Source organism: Atractosteus spatula, chromosome 8, assembly GCF_055471065.1.
Source record: "Atractosteus spatula isolate fAtrSpa1 chromosome 8, fAtrSpa1.hap1, whole genome shotgun sequence".
NCBI lineage: Eukaryota > Metazoa > Chordata > Actinopteri > Semionotiformes > Lepisosteidae > Atractosteus > Atractosteus spatula.
The window spans coordinates 7678413-7700084 of record NC_142713.1 but is presented as its reverse complement, the minus strand read 5'-3'; the positions used below and the strand labels follow the sequence as shown (position 1 = coordinate 7700084).

General features: G+C 38.2%; 1 protein-coding gene across 1 annotated transcript in view; it reads left to right on the top strand.

Moving 5' to 3' along the window:
- Positions 1-21672, top strand: part of kcnq1.2 (potassium voltage-gated channel, KQT-like subfamily, member 1.2) — a 285958-nt gene that overhangs the window by 176732 nt on the left and 87554 nt on the right. The window contains exon 13 of the mRNA XM_088922866.1: positions 19575-19650. Coding sequence (XP_088778992.1) covers positions 19575-19650 — 76 coding nt within the window. The remainder of the gene's footprint in view (positions 1-19574; positions 19651-21672) is intronic.

Here is a 21672-nt window from a genome sequence, read left to right as displayed (position 1 = left end):
TATGTGAGTTCTTCTAAAAAAAAAACAACACTTCATTGCTAACACGTGCATATACTGTAGTATGCGGGAACAATTTTACTTTACTGCAGCATTACTGTGATGAAATGACCTGTCCGAGTCTCCATACACGCAAATACAAGTGAAAAAACAGAAATGGTTTATTGGAGTTCTGTCTCGGATAGGCAGCCGATTTAATTAAATTTCTCCCCACTTCGACTCGTTCCAGTTTGCTCAATAGAAGAAAAGAGCAAGAAAAAAAGAACAAGGTCTCACACAGAGGAGTGTGTCTTGTGCTGTCTGGGGGAGGCAGTGATCGAGAGGAATGAGCTATGGGGGGGGGGGGGGTCTAGATAGCGGGGGCAGGACAGCGCACTTGGAGAAAGAGAAATCAGGAGTCTGTCTCCTGTTAATAACATTTAATTTGATGCAGTTTGCTCTTTCCTCTGGCTCTGCTCACATGTGTTATCGCATACCTTCCTCTCAGTCCGTGCTCATTTTGTGGAACCTGTCAGGCATAGAGCCAGAGAGTAATGTGAAAATATGGCTTGCTGGCGTCGGGTTGATTAAGTCTGTGCACGTGTCTGGAGAGAGGAGACACAAAGTTTAATCACCCTGGCTCAGAGTTTTGTTTTCCCCTCCCTCTGTCCCTCCCTCTCTTTTTCTCTCTCTCTCACTCCCTGGCTTTCTCTTTCTCCCCGACTCCCTCTCCTGTGATAAACAGTTTCTGAATTCCTTTGCACAGCAATGGAGCCCTCTGTGTCAGAGATACTGCATCCCTCAGCAGACCAATAATTCTGTCAGAGCAGAAAAATGATGCAGCCATATCAATGAGACCAGCTATGAAAAATTAATTTTGTCATGAAAAGCCTGTATCACACTGACATTTTATTTAATAAATGATTTACATAATGACTTATTCAAGTCGTTAAAGCTATTTTATGGTACCCTTTAACAGTTTGTCTCTTTTTTCTGAAAGAAATGTTCCACAAACTCACTTTTTTCTTAAGCTTTACTGAATGTCTTCCACATGGAGACCAAAACAGGTCAAGAACCATTATATACACAGTATATATCTCAACTGGGCAGCCATTTAGCCTTTAAAACAGAACATTACACATAACCGTGTGTAAAATTAATTTCCTTTCTACAACCTTCCAAATTAGACATGAATTTTGTGATTTTGTCACATTTTTTCAGGCATTAAGTGGAGGTATATCAGAATTTACTGCTCCCTTTTTTTAGAGGCTTTCACATTAAAAAAAGAGAAGGTTGCCGATTTGAGGAGCAGTCATTTCAAACCAAGGCTTTGACACTGATATTTTGTAAGTTTTACACTGCAAATTGAAGACTTCAAAAACAAATACCTCCATACATTACAACAACAATGTAGGTGGAGATGGAGACACTGTAGGTATGGCCTGACCCACACGTTTTTGCTAATGGATCTGCTGTTTGTGGGCATCCTATACTGACAAGATTATGTAAAATGCTTTCCATCTTCTCTGTAACATCATGACCAGATGTTCATTAACGAAAACAGGCTTAAGCTAACACTTCCTCACATCCTTCTGCCTTATCGTATTTTTGGTTTGTGATCTCTCATTTTGCAATCTCGAAGAATGCATTTGTCTTGCCACGCAGCACATTAAGTCTTCACATCTAATTTGTTCGATTGGCAAATCCAATAGGTCTGTTAGGCTTTAGTGAAAGTACCCAGTCATTTAAAGGTGTTCAACAAATTGCACTAATGTGTTATTCTAGTAGTTAACAGTATATACAGTATACAGATAATGCAATTGCGAGCATATTTTCAATTATTCAAAAAAATGTTCTTTAACTTAAAAAATTGGGGTTTGTCAAGAATCCAAAACCCTAAGGAGTTCTTCTAATTTCCAAAAAAATCTTTTAATCTGAAACCTTTTATATACCTTTTAAATACTGTATCTCTTGTCATACATCTGAAAATGGGATGTATACAAACCCAAAACAACAAGAGGTGGAAAACATATGACCTGAAAAGCCGGCATGAATAGCTAGGGGTTCATGAATTCAAAAAGAACTCTTAGATATTGACAGGAAGGAAATTACATAAATGCAAACGTAGAGTTGATGGCTGTCAATGGAATCTCTTAATGCCAGAAAACTACCAGGGTGATATATATTTTTTTGAAATACACACCAATTACAGTAGTGTGTAAATGAACTCATTGACTCATTGCTTTCACATGAGATTTTAATTATATCTTACCAGGCGGCGCGTGTTAATTGCAGACCAAAAATCGAGGGGATAATGTATAAGAACTTGTCTGCCAGAACTTGCACGACTGATGCAATAAATCTTCACTCCCTTTCTCTCCTAAACTGTTATAGAGTGGTTCACTAGACATATTTGTTTCCACCATAAAACATACTGTTTGTTTACTTGGACTCACAGCGAGGATGTATAAGTGCCACAGCTGTTTGAAAGAGAAATATAACTCTTCCCACCATCGAGTGCCTAATAAATGAGAATATTGCAGTATCTGGTAGCAGTCAGAGAACCACCGAAAAACAAACATATATTTTCCTGTATCGTGTCTGCTAGCTGATATGTAGCAGTCTTCCTCTTTATTTTGACCCAGAAATTGCTAGATAAAGGCATCAGCTCAGTCAGTTTTGGTACCCTTTGACAATTTTCAATTCAAGTTAAAACACAGCTGTCAATTATAGTGGGAATGCAAGCAGACAGCACAGTACCAAACCTATCCTTCCACTCTTTTTTCAGCCCCGCAAGAAGGATTAGCCTTCAGTGAATGGCAGTACTGTAGATGTAAATTGCTACTAGTATTTATGTTTCAGTCCAAACTGTTTGCCAGTTTAATACAGTAACTGGAAAAACCCATGTACACGTCCCTTGCCTGAAAATGCCGAAACGTGAATAAATGTTTACGATACGATAATACTTTATTGTCTGATTTCTCAGAAATTTGTGTTGCATCCGAGCAGCTATGTTTTGCTTCCAAAAAAACATAAGAACCAAAACAAAAAGAACCTGTAAGTTTATTCTCTTCACAATCACCCTAAGCCTCCATAATTGCAATTGCAATTTTATAGCAAAATGATGTTTCTTGTTTTCCCAAAAACGAAATCATGGCTTTGTAAGTCTATATATACAGTGTGTTTGAGTGGGGAGTTGTGTCAGCATGGACAGTACAACAGTAGAAGCATCAGCATTCTTTCTGCTTTTCAGCATGGAATTAAGCTTTGCTCGTTCTCATACTGTATGTACATACAGTATGTACATACTTGTTAAAAAACAATTACTTCATAGTAGTACCCTCGCTACCCTTGAACACACGGTGTAGTTCTCATGCCAGAAGACAGTGGAGTTCCTTTTCAGGACTTGTTTTTCTTCAACAGATTTGCTGACATAATTATTAGATTTTTATTTCCTGTCATGCAGTTTAAGATAATTGAAGAGAAACTCTCACAGCCTCTCAATATAAGCAATGAAAATGTGTAAAGTCTGGTTTCAGGAAATATTTAACTCTAGTTTAACACTCTGTTTGAGGAGTAATCGTTTTTCCCCCCTAGTTAGTCCTGCTGTTACAATTGTTTCCATTGTTTCCAGTTGTTTCTTATTGTTAAAATAGAGTTTTGCTGTGGCTGCATGTCATGTGTTTTGTGTTTTCAGTAATATGACAGGGCAGATTAGAGCCTTTGCAAGGGCAGTAACAAACACACTCACATCTCTACTGACTCCCTGAATGCCAACGGAATACCAAACTATTAATTAACATGCAAATATTCAATTGCTGTTATTTTTTTTCCTTCCCATGATCTCCCATAATGTGGCATTTTGTTACCGACTCCAAAGCGTGGTTGATCTTTCCAGAACTGTACGCTCCAGACGACAATTATCCCTCTCTCTGTCTGGAGACATGAGGCACGTCCTTGCCACCACATTTCTCAACACAATGGGAGGGAGGAGGACTGTGCCACACGAAGGCGTAGCTGTTTCTATAGAATGCCATGCTGTCCTTGAAATCCCTGGCATACATTTCCCACAATAGGGACTTCGCCACAGAAAATACTTATATAACTCCCTGTTTAACTAAGTGGGAATGCCTCTAATTACCCACTTCAAAATAAACTCATTGTTTGGGCTTGATGGATGACTGGAGCTGAATGTCTTCTGGCCCACAGCAAGCCAGAGCTGGCTATACAGTTGAAGGTCCTGAGGGAATCTCCAAACGGGATTTATATGTATTTTCTCAAACCTTCGAAACAAACCTCTTTCCTGTTTGACTGTCATGGCATCAATACGAACGATGCAAGACGTCGGATCCGAGAAATGCAGAGGATGGAGGGATTTGTGGGTCAACTTTGGTGTGAGTGAAAATCATGGAAGGCCTGGTAACCCCACAAAACTAGTTTTCAAATTTGGCATGGTGAAAATCACCATCATATGAGGAACTCACATTGAGAGACCAGGAAAACCTTTGTCCAGATACACACAAAGGTGAAGATCGGACATTTCAACAACGATAATGTGATATTAGCAAAAGTGACTGCAGTCATAGTAAAAGATAAACGAAAGAGTCCCAGAAGTCTTTCTTTTTACTTTTTTATCTAAAGCAGGGTCCGACAATTCCACTCCTTGAAGGCCAGAGTCCTGCAGGTTTTATATGTAGTTTGCAAGTAGCAAATGACTATAACCTAAAAAAAATCAGGTGATTCACCTTCATATAAAAATAATTAGCTCAATTTAGTAGTGAAGACCAGAAATGGGATGAAAACCAGATAATTCTGTGGCAGCTGAGCACTAGAGTTTACATCCCTGATGTACAGTACAGTATCTTAGGCAAATACCAAAACCTTAATAAATATTTTAATGAAAAGTTTCTTCTTGTTATCATTTAACTAATTCAGCCTCACAAAAGTTAATTTGTCTGCATTCTTACAACAAAAATGTACAATATTTATTTACATTGTTAATTTATATACATTTACATACATTGTTTTTTTTTATTTCAACCCTATTGTAATAAAAGTTGCAAGATCCCAAAGGATCGCATTGACATTCCCACACTGGAAATCTATGTACCGTGGGGAATCTACATGACGTGATATCCATTATGCACTAGCAGTCCTGCCACAAAGCAGATTAAAAAAGTGAGGGTTTCCTTCAACAATTGGATTAAGGAAGAAATTCAGCTAAGCCAGTTTTTGCAAACACAAAATGGAATTCAGCCAGGCCACCAAGGTTAACCCATCTAATTTTAAAGAGAACATTAATGACTAAGACAACATCCATCGCAGAAGGTGGTAACAGTTATTTCATATCCAACTAACACTGAACACAAAATGATAGCTTGAAGTTCCTAGTATTATTCTAATACCTTATCACTCAGAAATCAGTTTCTGCTGCATCAGAGAACAAAAAAAAATACAGTGAACAACTCAGCTTTGTAGGAGAAATACTGTAGCACTCTGTAAGAAGAAGTAATGGAGAATAATAAAATTGGGCATATAAGGTAACACTTAAGAGTTTTTTTCCATTTATTTGGTATACTTGGATCTTGCTGTCAAACATCGTTTTCTTTTGTGTCTTTAGACAGTAAACTTGGGAGTGCTTGCACTCTGCCATTGTAGAATCTGGCCTGATATGGGTTCATTCTTGACCTGGCCTGAGCATGTGACATTTCAAAAATAACTGAAAATCGGGGATAACAATATCAGAAATAGCCATGTGTGGAACTATTGCTTTATGTACATGCAGTGACCACTTCTAAACAATCATTCATGGTAATAACAGAGGATGATTGGAGCTGTATGTAGACTATAAAACTACCTGCAAAACTGACTCAGAGCACCATGGTGGATACACCTTGCCTGTGTCCTCGCTGGTGGGTGTTCTCTTCCTTTTTCGTAACAAATTAAAACTGATTTCAAACCTTCACTGAGCTGCACTGAGTCTTCGTGCATCCTGTACCTTGTCTTTGGTCACCACATATAGATTGACTGCTTAGTCTGCTCAACTGTACTAGAGACATTCAGAGGCATTTTGATGTGGTGTTAACAATTCTTCTTAAACCTTTTATACTGAAATGATGGTAGATAGTTATGCTTTTCAAGCCATTGGAATTCAGTGACATCACTTTCCAGTTACGCTTGGTGTCAACCCAGATAGGGGGAAAGTGATCAGAACGTACTGTAAGTTAATCATCTTTATCATCTTTGCTGCTTTTAACCACAGAAACCCGGTCGGGAGAGCATGTCATCAAATGGTGTGAAAGCTTGACAACGCAGTCGATTACTCAATGCAAACTTCTAAGAGGAAAAGAAAAGTGTAGAAAATGACGAATTTGGATGGGACCTTTAAATACCAAAAATAGAATAGTTTCATAATCCTCTCTCCATATGAAAAGAGGCTGTCACTCACAAAGCAGAGGGTCACCTCCATTATTTGAAATGCCTAAAAGAAAGTGTTAAGCCAGGCAGAACGCCGTTGGATGTAAAAGGCAGCCCTGGTTCTACACAAGAAGGTGTTTTTAATTGTTCTTTGAACCCCCCACTCCCTCTCAGTGGTCAGTGTAGGGCTCATGTGCCTGGATTATCAGACTGCATTAAAAGAAACTAATTTAATCTGAATATTGCTGTATAACGGAGACACTTTATGGATGGGGGAGCTGAAGCAGGCAACAGCTGAAGGGTAATCCTGTAAATTGCTTAAAATAACAACGGTCCTATGTGGTTTTACGACCCCCTGACAGGCAGTGATAAATAGATTCTTTCTCTAACATGCTTAATCCTTCTAAACAGTACAAAATCCTATTACTCGATGAATTATAAATCCTGCTTCAGCACCTCGCTTGTCCTCGAGTGTTTCATTGTACAGAAGAGAAACTCAATACCCCTTTAGAGTTCTCCATAATCAGCAGGCCTTTTAGATTTTCTGAGAATGTAAGACAATCCTCACGTATGGGGCATTGAGCTGGGGCTGCAGACCAGGCAAGTGTGAGTGTGTTAGAAGAATGCTCTCCGTATGCATTATCACCCTGTCACGTGTCAGCCATTTTTTTATGTCTTCTAGAAGCATTGCAAAGGAGATTAATTGCAGAATATCGCAATTGCTTCATTGTGTAGGGTACAGCGTTGTGTTTCTTAGACACGTTTAAGCCACACCGTGTATAGAGAAACATACAGTAGCTCCCTAAAAGATTCAGTGTGCTGTGTACCTCACAAACAGTCATGGTACAGTATCTACTGTATGTACTGTAGTTTGATTTGAAATTTCGGTAGACACCCCGTTTTGTTTTACCTTTTGAGGTGAAGTAGGGTTGTGTAATCCATTAGCCCTCGGTAAAGAGCAGATGCTGCCTCATTTTCGTGAAAAGCAGATCTAGCTTGTTTTGGATAATTCTGGAATTCCGGACCTGGCATACTATCTGTAAGGTATTTGTAGGTTCTCTCCATGTTCGGTTGGGTTTCCCCTGGTTGCTCTTGTTTCCTCCCACAGACATACTGGTGGGTTAATTGGTTTCTGGGAAAATTGGCCCTGGTGTGAGTGTGTGTGTCTGTGTGTGCCCTGAGATGGACTGTGTCTCGTCCATTGATTGTCCATTGATCCCCGCAACCCTGTACTGGACAAAGGGGTTAGAAAATGGATGGATGGATTGCTACCTCACAGCTCTTGCACCCTGGAATTCAGTCCATTATGAGTTGTTCTCTGCATGGGTTTTGCTGGTTTTCACCAAGACCATGTGAGTTTATGTTCGGTGCACTGGTTGCCCCCCACAGGCCAATGTGCTATTTTGGTTTGTTGGCATTACTGGACTGCCCTCCCCCCTCTGACCCTGTGTGTTTACCATGCTGTGAACCGGCACGACCATTATCTGCCATGTTTGGTTCTGGCTCAACTACAAATGGATACTAAACTAAGTGGTTATAGAAAATGCCATAACAATTATAGTTGTACAATTGTACAGTATAATTAACAATTATATTTGTAATTACAATGATAATTGTACCCCATACAATTATTGTAAATATTTCCTTAGGATTTTCGAATCTGGAGGATGCTGGAATGTACTAAATTGCTGTCTGGTGAAATGAAGCTCCTTCTGGAGTGGCATACAAGAGGCAGTCTGTCACCACAGAGGGAAGAGAACCAGCACCACCAGTACCACTCCCATGGATCTATAGTTATCTTCAGCATTGCCCAACCCTGCTTCATAAATCTGTGATATAGGAGATAGATTATTTTGCAGAGCCTGATGTGATAGGGTTGTCATTTGAAACTATAAAGGGGAACTGCGGCCCCAATTTCTTAGAGCAGCTATCAAATCTCAGTAACAGAATAAATTTATTGACGTTATAGAAGAAAAAAAAGACAAATTTCGATTAAAGCACAAAATCACAGACTTTGTGAAAGTAATGTAAGTCTTGTCGCAAACTCGCATTTGAGCTCCCACAAACTGTGATGTGATGGGGCCCCTTCCTGCTCACTAGTCACTGTAATGACTAATGCAATGAGATGTGCGAATGAGTAAGTACAGGTTGCGCCGCAGACATTTCACCGAAGAAATGTTCCAGCGCGATCTACAGGTTTTGTTCTGAATTGCAGAACATGGCGCTGCGTATACCTGGAAATTTTGTCTATTTTATGATGTACTGTAAAGTGGAGGTTTTACAAGTTGCTGTGTTCACTTTACTTTTATAGCAGTTTAACATGCACTTATCAGTGCACTCCCTTAAGCTGGAGTAGGCAGCTGAGTCAGCATGCGTAGGCTGCAAAGGAACAGGTAAAGATTTATTCCATGCTGAATGGGAAAGAAAATGTGACACAACGTGTCGGCAGTGGAGCCTTCTTCAGATGCGAGGGAGAGAGGAGAACTTGCACATAAATAAAGCGAGGGAGAACAAAAGGATAGTTATGAATGGGTGGGGAGTGGGGAAAAATGTGTATCAAAACTCAGGGAGAAAAGGAGGAGAGGTGTGAAGCCAAGCTCTGCAAATGAATAGAGAGGATTTGAGGAGATTTGAAACATTAATACTTTTTGCCTCTAAAATTGACATGTTTATCTCTCTTACCTCTAGTCTGAAAAAGTTTAGTTGCTTTACTCTTATTGCAGTTGGTAATTGGGCCTCATTTTCTTTTTGCATTCATTAAAAAGAGAGGTGGGTCCATTAGAAAATGGTATACTGCTTCTGGGTGCTTAACCTTCAGCTATTTGGTAACTCTAGAAAGATTATTTCTAGAGTTACTTTTTTGCCCTTCCACATTCACCTAACCGCTGCATTCCTTCAGCGTTGAGGGGGTAAAGATGTGTACGTGTGAGTATTTGGGTGTTTGAGCAACAGGCTTGGGGGACACAAATGTGTCACAGATGTGCTTAGTTGTTACCCATTTCTGTGGCACAAGAGCGTGCTAAAAAGTACAGTATTTCTCTTTGTTGTTGATTTCCAAAGCTGACTTTGATCTTGAAGGGCTCTCATCTTGCCTATTAAATTGTTTGAAATGAGCTCTCCATTGTTTAAACTATCTTGGGGATCAAGGCCTGTGGACATATCTCTGCTTTGTAAAACATCCCCAGCTATATACAAAATTGTAGCAGGCAGCAATTAAAATTTAGTGTTTCAAGTTTAAATTATAAACACCCAATACAATACCAATGCAATAAAGCTGGTGTTATTGGAACCAGCGCGTTTTTGCAGGTGTAAAAGAGTAAAAAAAGACACATTTGACAAAAACTTGAGTGTTTTATTAATAACAAAAATATACTTCAGTGCTCAGAAGGCCAGTTTTCAAGACAAAAAGTGAAAACGCCAGTTATTGTAAATGTTTTGTCCAGGCCTACCAGCTGTCAACATAATTGGAAGTGTGTGTTTTTTCCCCATGTGCTATTGTGGGCAATGAAGTATGTGCTCAGGAAGGGTGGAAAAGGCCACCGACTGACTTTCCTGAACATGGGGAACATGTTTTCAGAAAGCTCGCTGTCCTACTCATTTTTAAAATATTTCTGCCTGCCTGAATTGAATACACAGGAAAAATGGGAACTTAAGAAATATTCATACAAGGAAATGCTTTCCTGAGATGAGCTTTTAACACAGCAACAGACTTTAGAGGGTGCAAATCTGTAAACTTGAGTTCCATTAAGTGAAGGAAGAGTCCATCAGCCTGGAGGCTGCAGATCCTCAGAACGGTAGTTAAATTAATAAGGGGCAGCTCAGGGATCAGTTGCATGTTAGTACATCTCCATGGCAACAGTTTGGTGTTTCTCTACCAGATGCAATTGACTATTATTTATTATTCATGCTTATTTCTGGATGTTTATGAAGAGCATGTAATAGTCAAATGCATCTGTTTGAAAATTCTGAGGAGTGAAAGTTTAATAGATAAGACTTTATTGATCCCAAAGGGAAATTGATGTGTTACAGCAGCCCAAGACAAGCAAAAAGACAGACATCAGAATAGAAATAATTAGAGAATAATTTATCCTAACTACTGTAAGTACTGTGTTGCCTGTGGATATAGACTGCCATTGACAAAATGTTAGTTTCATCTTTGATTATACAGTTGAATAGACCCTTCTTGCTTACTTTTATATGTAGTAGGATAAAGCTATTAAGTTTTTACAAATGTATAAAATCATTAGGAAGTCAATCATCCACAGTGATCAATAAAGTGCACTAAAATCTTGTGAACTGCTTCCTGTTTTGAGAGTAAAATGTTATTAAAATGTCAGAGTAATAGAGTTAATGCAATAAATATACAGACAGCCTATATATAAGCACATTGTGTGTTTATTACATTAATGTAGTGTATGAAGCATAAAATGCATGTTTGAAAAAATAGGACAAAGAGAGAGAGAAAAAAAGCATGTATTGTAGTTTCTTTCCACATGTGTTTAGTGGCAAAACTGTGGTCTGCAGAACAAAGATCCAGAATCACTTGTACTCTGGCTCCAGGATATATGGCTTTATAATAGATGACCCTAGTTACCCAGATAGGCAAATGGCACATGTACTGTATAAGTGTGTAGATGCTAACTAGTTGCATGCCAAAGAGGGGAATTTCCTCCTTTTGGTTAAGCAGTGTCAGTCTGCATCCAGGGCAGGGGGTCACCAGCTTATATCCCAGCTGGGGATGATAAAAATTCAAACTAAATTAATTCTTTACAGGTTTCAAATCAGCTTGTGGGTCCTCAGATCCTTGTGCAACAGGGACTCTGGAGACTTACTGGGCGCCTGGAGGACTATGTGGTGTTCATTAGGAGCTATGTCTTTGTCACAGATGACAATCAAGCTCCATTGTTTTAATTCTGGACTGCACTGCAAAAAAGAAAAGGCAACCAGCCTGGGAAGCACATGGCTCAGAGGACACACATCAGCCTTTTCTTCCTTCAGGCCGTTGCAGGAGTTAACTGGACAGCCATGTTGACAATGCCAAATTAGCTTTTAAAAAAACCAAAATTACAGGCTTTCTCCACACTCCACCAATATTAGTGGCCATCAGAAAAGCTAGCTCCAGAAAAAAAAATCCTTGGAAGTAATAAAACCCCTTTTTTTAAAGCAGAAGTTCAAATAGAAAGCATGCAGAGAAATCCTCAGCAAATGCTGGGCTGCATTAATCTCTGCAAACTGTACACAATGTCTGTGCTAAACCTTGAAAAGAATAGCAACTCTGTGGATTGTTCCATGGTCATAAGCCTTGTATTCACATGAGACAACAATCTTTCTATTCAGGCCATAATCATATGGTGGAGGACAAAAACAATAATAAAGTCTTACGAGATGAAAGCTTTGCTGACTTAAGAGGGATCATACATTGCTGTATGACTGGTTATTTAATACACACACTGTGGGGCTCTCAAAACATCTCTGGCATATATTGCAGACTCAGATTTTAGCAAGTGTCACCAGTCATCATGCAGAAGTTCTTATGTTCTGAGTTCTGCATTTCTCAATGAAGACAGTCGAGTGTACGTTTCTGCTAGTGAGATTTGAAATTTACTCCGTGCAATCAATCATAGGGAAGTGTCATCAGTTTATCAGCATGAGAGAGGACACCATTTTATACTGATCGGAGTGGGGAGCTACATCAGCATTTACTTATGCAGTCTTTACTTGTTTCATTAATATGGACTCCCTACTGTATTTAAAACACAAAATTAAAATTACCAGGAATAGATTCTACTTTCTCAGCGCAAACCACTGATATGATTTTAGATGGGCAGCATAATTTTCAAAAATCTATTATTGATCTTGCAGTATGTACATAGTATATTTTTTATGTTGTTAAAAATAAATTAGTGTTATTAAAGCTTGAATTCCAAGGAAAAATGTCATTGACATTTTAATTATGTGTATGTTTAATTTAATGTGTAAACATTACACGTTTATATTTTGCTAATTTTTTCCACTAGGAGAGAAACTGCTGGTAATGTTTTATTAAGGTGGAGTCTGTACCTATACAGTCTTTGAATGTGATGTTACTTTAGTTTCAAGATTTTGAGATTGTGAATCCATACAAGCATGACTATCAGGACGATCAATACAGCAGATTCGTCAGGAAAAATTTGTGATTACTGTATACTGAAGTGGTTCATTGTCAGCATAGCAGACTTTATAAATACGATTATCTCAGATTGAGACATCATGTGAGATTCACTGGGAGAGCAGAGAGTATTTTCTCTGGCCTCACAAATTTATTTTTTCCCTTTTCATCTTTGTTGACATAACTGTTATGACACAGACATATTGTAACTGTACAGCTGGGGAAAAATGTACTGACAATTATAAGCATAGCCCTTTCATGTTTAATTTAAGCACATCCCACAAATGGCACACATCTGTAATTCAATTTTATGAGCATAGCACTTTGGTTTTAAAAAACCCCAAATCTCTATTGGGCTAGGAAGATTTATACATACACATTGATTTTGTTGAAAGATACAAAAGCTGACTCATTGACAGTCAATTTATTTAAGAGACATAAAAGGTTTTACAAGTGTGTTATTTACAGAGTAAATTTATTCTTTCAAAAACACATAATTTCTTGCTAGATGTACTGCATAATGTGCAATAAGTGTTTTAACTGCTAAAATAATCACATAATATATTGTTATGCTATATATATATACAGTATAGTACATTGCAAAGGTATTCAGATAGTGCTCCATTTTCTGAAATTCCAAAATGCATACACAGTAATTTTAAAATTAACATTTTAATCAAAACCTGAATGCTCAAACTGAAAACTTATAAGGATAAGTCAATGAAGTATATTGTACAGATCCATGAGCTCCAAATTTGGTGCAAGCCCCATTAACAGCAATCACAAGCCATTTTGGGTAAGTTGATGACAGATTTATGCCCATCATTCTTTTCTGATTTGCTCAAGCTTTCTGAAGTTGCCTGGGGATTGCTTATGCAGTGCAGTTTTTAAGTCTTTCCACAATTCTCATAACATCGGGACTCTGACTGGGCCGTTCAAGGACATTTACCTTCTCATGCTTAAGCTACTTTAGTATTGTTTTGGATCATTGTCCTGCTGAAAGGTGAAGTCCTTAGCATACTGAAACAGCTTTACACCCTTTACCTATGTCTTCTACTTTGCTCCATCCATTTTTCCTTCAATCCTAACAACCTTTCCAGTCCCTCCCTGTTGAACAGAAACATCTCCACAGCACCCCATGGGACATACTTGACCACAGAGATGGTAGTGACAGAGAGATATGCTGTGTTGGGTCTGCCCTAAACCCAATGCCTGGCATCTAGATCAAATACAGTATTCCAGTTCTAAGCCATGGATTTCTAGCTCTTTCAAAGTTGTCACTCAAAGTGGTATTTCTCACCAGTCTCCTCCTTTCATAACTGCTCAGTTTAGGGGAAAGGCTTCATCAGACAGTGTCTAAGGGGGTATGATGCACCTTCCATGTTTGTTACTCCATGGCCAGATGGAAGAATAGCTCGTTGTATTTTGAGCGAGGAAGGGATCCATATGCGTGATCAAGGCTGGTTTATTGAGGAGGAGGTGGTTGTACAAGAAGCAAAGAGGAGAAGTAGCTGACAGGATGATCAGGAAGCAGGACCAGACTGGAAAACAGGAACAAGACTGAACAGACCACCAGGTAACCGAGAGCAGAAGTGAGACCTGGTGCTGGATCACCAGAAAGGAAGACGTGACTGAAACACAGAACTCACAGATCTGGGCAGACCGAGACTGTGGTGCTATGGGGCTTAAATACTGTGCTCATTAATGTTAATGAGCAGTAGGTGGCTGGGGAAGCTTGCTGAATCTAGTGCCTGTAGCACCGGGCTGAGTTGAGCTCTTCATGCGAATGTGACCAGTCTCCAAGCAGACCGGAGGCAGAAAGCTTGGGCCCGCCCGGGAGTAACACCATTTTTTTAGAATTAATTAAACTGTGCTCACAGGGATATTCCAATACACTATGTCAGAACCATTATTATTGCACAAAGCAGAGGCCACTCATCTGATTGTATGGCTTGTTGAGGAAATTCTGTGCACGACCTAGGGTGTGAATACTAGTGCAATCATGATTTTTCCATTTTTCTTTTCCTTTAATCATCTCTTCACTTCTTTCTTTTTGTTTGCTTTGTATGTGTGTACAGTAGTTTGGGTATATAATAAATATGAATCGCTGCTTCAAACTTTCATAATTGCAAGGTCTAAAGCAACACAATGTGGAAACTGTGCAAGGTTCTGAATGCTTTTGCAAGACAATGTACAGTACATGACATTCCATGAGGTGCTGTATCACATATCCATTTTCCAACAGGAGTTATTAGTTTCTGAACTGACTTACCCCCTGTAAACTGTGCAGTTTAACTCTCCCACAGTGCCACACTCTATCATGTAAAGGACCCTGACCATGAAACAGGAAATAAATTCCAAACAGTACAAATTAATTTTACTCAATGTGCTTCTGACAGTTTCTAATGAAGTCATTTTATGAGATAGTAAACTATTTTGGAAATGTTTTATCAGCAGTCTAAAAATATTTGGAGTGGCATTTCCTCCCTTCCTGTAGTTTTGACAAATTTTAGTTATTAGCATTTACTTCATTAGCTGAATGTTTTTGTTTTTTTTGTTCTCTAAAATAAGGGAATATCACGTGAAGGAGGAAGTGCTGAGCTGTGAAAGAACTGGCTGGATCACGACTTAAAATCCTTTGGGTCCCCCAAAAGACTCTTAACACCAGGTTTTAGCCTTAACTGCACACTTTGATGTCGGAGATATGCCTTTGGGACTGATGTCATATTTCATGCATGGAGCTGAGCAGATATTTGCGGTCACTTTTCAAAGTAAAAATCTGATGTTTGAATGATTTCATTTTCTTTGAACCAATGGCTGTATTACTGTCTGAGCTGCAGGACATAAAAAAACTCTCCTTGGCCAGAGTTGGCAGAGTTAGACTCTGAGAATTGAACAACTACTTTGTCTCAGGGTCTGGATAAGGACATAACCATACAGTACTCTGCTAAGCAAATTTTGCTCGTTGTTAGCTCATATCACAGTTATTCTGGTGTGAGATTCAGTATGGCTGGTCACATTGAGCTACGTGATTCCAACATGCTTGAAATGGGAAGTATCAAGTGAGTAGAAGATTATTATTTTTTGGGGGAAAAATACAATAATTATCCTAAATTACATGTGTGTGGAATGATACTGCACACACATTTCTGCTGCTCCTATCCAGCAAGGAACATATCTGCAGAAAGAGGTAGTTTTTATTTCTCAATGCTTTTTATTGTTTTATATATAGAACTGATGTCCATCCTTGTCATCTAATGTGATAGCCTTAGATCTCAAAAGAGTTACAGGGCAGACTGTTCTGGATTTCAGGAATTACAGATTTTTTTTACCGAATCAATATGTTATGTTGAATTTGATCTTTGGTGGGATGATTTATTTTTTCTTACTTTTCTATTGTGGTGTAACGGTTTATCCTTGTGACTTAAAAAAAATAGATTCAGTGGTTCATGGCCTTCAAGAAAAGATACAGTCGTATTTCATTCGGTTAAGTTTGAAAGTGGGAAATGCAGAACAACGACTTGTCACAGAATCTGCTGTTTTGATATTATCTAGAGTTAAATATTAAAGAGGAGCTTTGCCAGGAACTGATCTGACCAGCTGGCACGTGGGTTGATGAACAGCACAGGGTTGTTGAAAGGTCACGAAAGCTGTACTTTCCACAGCTTCCTGTCTGCGGCTGCCCCCCCCACAACCCCCCCCCCCCAAACATCAAGTCTGTAACAAATCCATCCAAGTGCCAGAGGGCACACAGAAGTGAAGTTATTCTTCTATTTTTTAACTCTTTGCTCATCGTTTTAAAACCGTTTCCATAATCTGTAAACAATGTGACCTTCAAATGTGTCACCCATAACACAAAAAAGTGGAGAAGCTTTTTTTTTTTTACAAATAGAATATGCTCTGGTAGTAGGGTTGTACTACTAGAGGATATTCTATTTGTAAAGTAGAATATCCTCTAGTAGTTTCCTATTTGTAAAGTAGGATTGGCAGTTAAATATCAAATCTTCCAGCACATTGGAACTGCGGTAGCTTAACAGCTTGTATAATTTAAACAAGTGAGACAACATTGACAGTTTTTTATAAATGGAGAAAAAAAGCTAAATTAAACTATGAAATGAGTAATAGTTTAAAAACATAAAGTGGAAACAATAGATATAATATTTGTTTTATTTATCTGTTATCCCATATCCTTTCTGAGAATGCCCTCCTGTATCTCAGTTGTGAAGTACTGTATGAAACCCTCTGAAAAGGATTTTATGCATTTTAGAAAAGCCAAGAAAATGTAACTTGTTTGTCTATAAAAAGACCATACCACCCAGCAAAACCCACATGAACACAAATCAAGGGCAAATCAAGATGGAATTGAACCTGGGGAACTAAATCATGATGTTGAGAGGCTATAGTACAAACAACTATAGTATGCCAATAGAAGTAGCTGGTAATAATGGTAATTGTGTCTTATTGGGAGGGAGGTCCTGCATATTAGTTACTGTATATCAATCCACTCTCTTAGGATGTTAGAAAAACTGGACTAGTTTCAAACCAAGTGAGAACTAGGAAGGATTTAAATGCTTCAGGAAATAAAATGGCACCATTGCAGTGGGCTCTTGCTCCAGTGCTAGAAAGCTGACATTCGGTATGTTTTAGTGGTGTATTTAAATCACGAAATGTCTGTGGCTTTAGAACAATGATAAATTGCCTCAGTTATTTAAATGAATTAATTCAGGAAATTAACAACTTAGGTGAAACTCAGTATTTGGCAGTTGGGCATTCTGTGACAGACTCAGTGCACCACGATGAATGAAAGGCATTATGGCAAGACCTTCACAAAAAAATATCAAATGATACATTACAAATCGAATTGTTCTCTATGAAATGTATTACAGTACATTTCATCTTCATCATACACTTTACTGCATTCTGAATTTTTGAATGGTCTGAAAATAACCAATCTTTCTAATGAAACAGTGTCCAGATTTAATATACTACACTGTAAATGTTCTTTGAATGTGTATGTTCCTATTTGTGTTTGTAATGATGGGTAGAACTTAAATACGATGATTATCATTATTACAGGTAAACTGAAGCCCTTTTAAAAGTGACTGAATTGAATGTAAAGTTTTTCCCACAGGACTCTTTTCGTCATATTAAAGAATAAACTTTCAGTTTAATTAAATATTCTTTAGAGATGTTAAGAATGGATGAAACCAAAATTAGACCTTCAGTAAATATGCCGAAATCCTTTTAGTTTATTTTAAAATAATCTGAGAATGTTTTGGAATTCAGATTGGTGGCATCCAGATATTATAGGTATAATAAGATAAACGTTTTCAAAATTGTAATGAGTTTGCTCAAGAGGATAATTTCAAAACTGTGTCAAACTGTAAGACTACTGTATGTTTATTTCACCATGATAGATGTCTCAGAGCTATTAACCAAAATTACAAATCCCACATTATGAATAAATGAAGATAATATTAATTTATTTGCCTTTTCCATACTTGCGCGCCATCAAGAGCAAGTTGTGTTTTATAGTATGAAGCTTTTAAAGAAGTGATTATTATGTCCAGCAAGAACAGAGGGAACTTCTTCACCCAAAGGATTCTGGGAGTATAGAACATGCTACCGAGCCATATTACTGTATGTAGAAGTCAATAAGATCTTTGAATTAACTGATCAATTTTTTACTATCAAATGGACTAAATGACTGAATTTGTAACCTTTCTTATGTATTTATTATATGATACAAAGATTTCTACAATACCAGGGAACAGTATGTCTTAAACAAAATATTAAACATCTTCGAGACCCATACTTATTTGTACATTTGTATGTAATACACTATTTGTGGAGAAAAAAAAGTGTCAAATTTTTGTAAAATAAAATGTCAAGTAGTCTGACAGTTTCATGATTAGCAAAATATTATATCGTAGGGATACTGTACCTTGTTTTGTTCTGGGTGAAGAGGTGGAATTAAAAATGCATATACAGTACAACACAAAGACAAATCTGGGTAATTGTGTGAATAATGTTTGGCGATTTTTACTGTAATTTAGTAAGATTTGAGAATGCTTCAAATGTATTTTTCTTAATTTTGCATGTTTCTCATTCTGAACTATGTAACCCTCTTTGTGTAAGCATCGCTGAAAATGAAAAATACTCCATTAGGGACTGAATTCACTTGGCCTCAGAATTCAAAAATGCACTATAGTGACCCCCCTCGAGCATTATATCCCATGCAGGAAAATCAGAAAACTGTCAACTCTCCTCCTGAGAGGTGTTTGAACAAAACATCTATTGTAGTTCGACAATCAGTTCACAGGACACAACCCAGAGTCTTCAAGCCGGTCTGACATTTGGGCTCATGAATTTTGTACTGGAGGCTTGTGTGTATGTGTACAATAAAAAATGAGAAGTTGTTTTAAACATGAACAAATTCAGTTTAAATCATATGTAAGTCACCACATACACAGTAACAGGTTATAGAATTGTGTGCATAATATGCATTTGCATGGTTTGGGAAACTAGAAATGCAATGAACTGTACTGTATAGTACATGCACTGACTGGAGGAGAAGCACAGCCATTAGCTTTGAGATAGGAGAAGACTGTAGGATATACAAGTGCAGTCTGAATGGGTACTAGGGTTGGAATTCTGAGAGCAGCAAAATTAACTGGGTTATTTCTATTAGGATCATCTCCCGCTGGGGCTGTGATGAGAGCAGTGTTGTGTGGGATTTTTCACTTTTAGTGTCGTACTGATTGAGCAAGAGAAATCTGCTTCATGGTCCTTTAGTCAACATTACCTGCTTCTGAGAGAATCCATTCATTAATAACATTTTAGCCAGTGATTGTACAGTATATTGCACTAATTGCAAATGTGTGACAGATATGAATTAAATCACCAGCAGTACACGTATAGTAGCAGATGTACAGTATGTGCGCACAAAATAATTTATATGACAGGGAATAAGTGATTGTGAGACAACCTCAATTCATGCTGAAAACGTTTTTTTTTTCCTTTTTTTTGGCAGACTGACAGAGGCACACCGGGCAGCAGTCAAAGTCATCCGAAGAATGCAGTACTTTGTGGCCAGGCGGAAATTTCAGGTAAGAGGGAAATTGGTTCAATAAATTGTCAGAATAAGGGAAGCAGTCAGCCTGAGGGAACTTGTGGCGGCAGCCTTCGCAGAAATCCGCTGTCATGCTTCTGTCTTGCTTCGGCGGGGATGGAAGTTAGGGGGTTTCAACTTCTCTCGGCTGACCTCTCTGATTTTTCTCTGTTCAAAAACATTAAGGTTATCTGCCTCACTTGTCCAGCCTGTATCCATGCTCTTAATAGTGTGCTTGCCGGTTTGCTGCCTTCTATTACAGCAGCTCATGAATTGGATTGATGTACTGGATATTTGACATTGGGGGAGGCAGATGTCCGGTGGGCCTGAGTTTTGAGAGCACACCAAAAAAAAACTGGGAAGCAATTGTGTTTGTGTATTGCTTAGAAGAGTAAAAGACGAACACACCCTGAAAGGCTAGTTTTTATTTGCGTAGGAAAAATGCTTGCTTTTCACTCAAAACTGGATATAAAAACATCCGGTGAAAGCATGTCTGCCTCTCAGAGAGAGTGACGCCGCGTTTCCCCGGTCGTCGCCAGTCTTTGCCCCCTGGAAGAATTTTTAAACACAACATTTATACACACGGTGCATTAGTTACAGTCAGTTTGCCTTTTAACATAAATCATTCAAGTGTAGTTTATCCCAACAGGCTCAAAGTAAAACCCAAATTTAACATAATGCCACAGAGCAAAGGGAGTTCTGATGATGCTCTGGTTGGAGTCCTTATTTGAAAACAAGGAAACAAAATTGTAATTAGTGAACGAGATGTTTTTTTTTTCTGCAGAAAAACAACTCAAAGATGCTCGTAGAACAGTTAAGAAATATAAAACCGCTTGAAAGTTTACACATCGTGACTGTCTAGCCCATCTAACCCATTTGGTTGTTAGTAGTTAACTGATCCCAGGATCTTATCCCTCCATTTGTTGAAAGGAGCAGGGGCTTCAGCTTCAACAACTTGGATGGGCAGCTTGTTTCATGCTTCCACAGCCCTTGGAAACTGTGCTTATTGTTCTCAGTAATTGCACATCTATGTAATTATCACTTGTGTCCTCTGGTTTGTGTGTCAGTACTGTACAGTAGGATTTTCAGTGTATTTGATCATTTTGAATACTTACATCAGGTCCCCTCGTTGTCTACCCTCTGTTTGTAACATGGTGACCAAAGTTGTACATGATATTCTTACATGTGCTGTGGTCGACTCGTTGTACAATTTGATCATAATAATTCTATATTTAAGTTCTATGCTTTGAACTATACCATTGTACTATTTTGTTTGCCTTATTGTTTCCCATGGTCTCATTGTGTAAACATTGATGTGTCACCATAAACATCTAAAAGACACATGAGCATTTCTTCAAGTTTAGTGCTTCACATTTTGTGCATATCATACGGTTTGTGTTTTTGCTATCTTAACGTCTGCACTTACAGTACAATATGTCTGTCTAATCTGTCTTCATTGCATATTATCTGCCAGGTATCTGCCCATTACTGAATGCTACTGCAACTATATTTTTTTATTTACTGTGTTACTTGCAAACACAAACAGTTTAATAACCATACCAGAATATAGGTCAATTCAGAATTGGTCTGAGTAACATGTCTCCACTGATCACTGCAGATGGAGCACTCACCATCTTTGTTTTCTATACATTTGCCATTTCTCAATCCAAGAACACGCGTGACCTTGAATACCTACTGCCAGAAAACTGAGAATTAATCTTTTATGAAGTTCTTGATTAAGACCCTCTAGAATAGAAATATAACATCTTAAATGTAGCATATCATGGCTTGCACTATGTGTGTATCCACTACCGTTATTGTTTTTTTCAAAGAACTCTTTTTTATAGATAGATGGGCCCTACTGTATATTAGTAATTTTCTAGTCCATGGGTACTGCCCTTTTCTTGAGTTACTGTTGGAAGAGTTGTGTTATTGGCCTGTGAATAACATTTCCTGAAGTACAATTGGTAGAATACCATTAGGCCCAGGAGATGCGTTAATCTGTCCCAGCTTCACATAA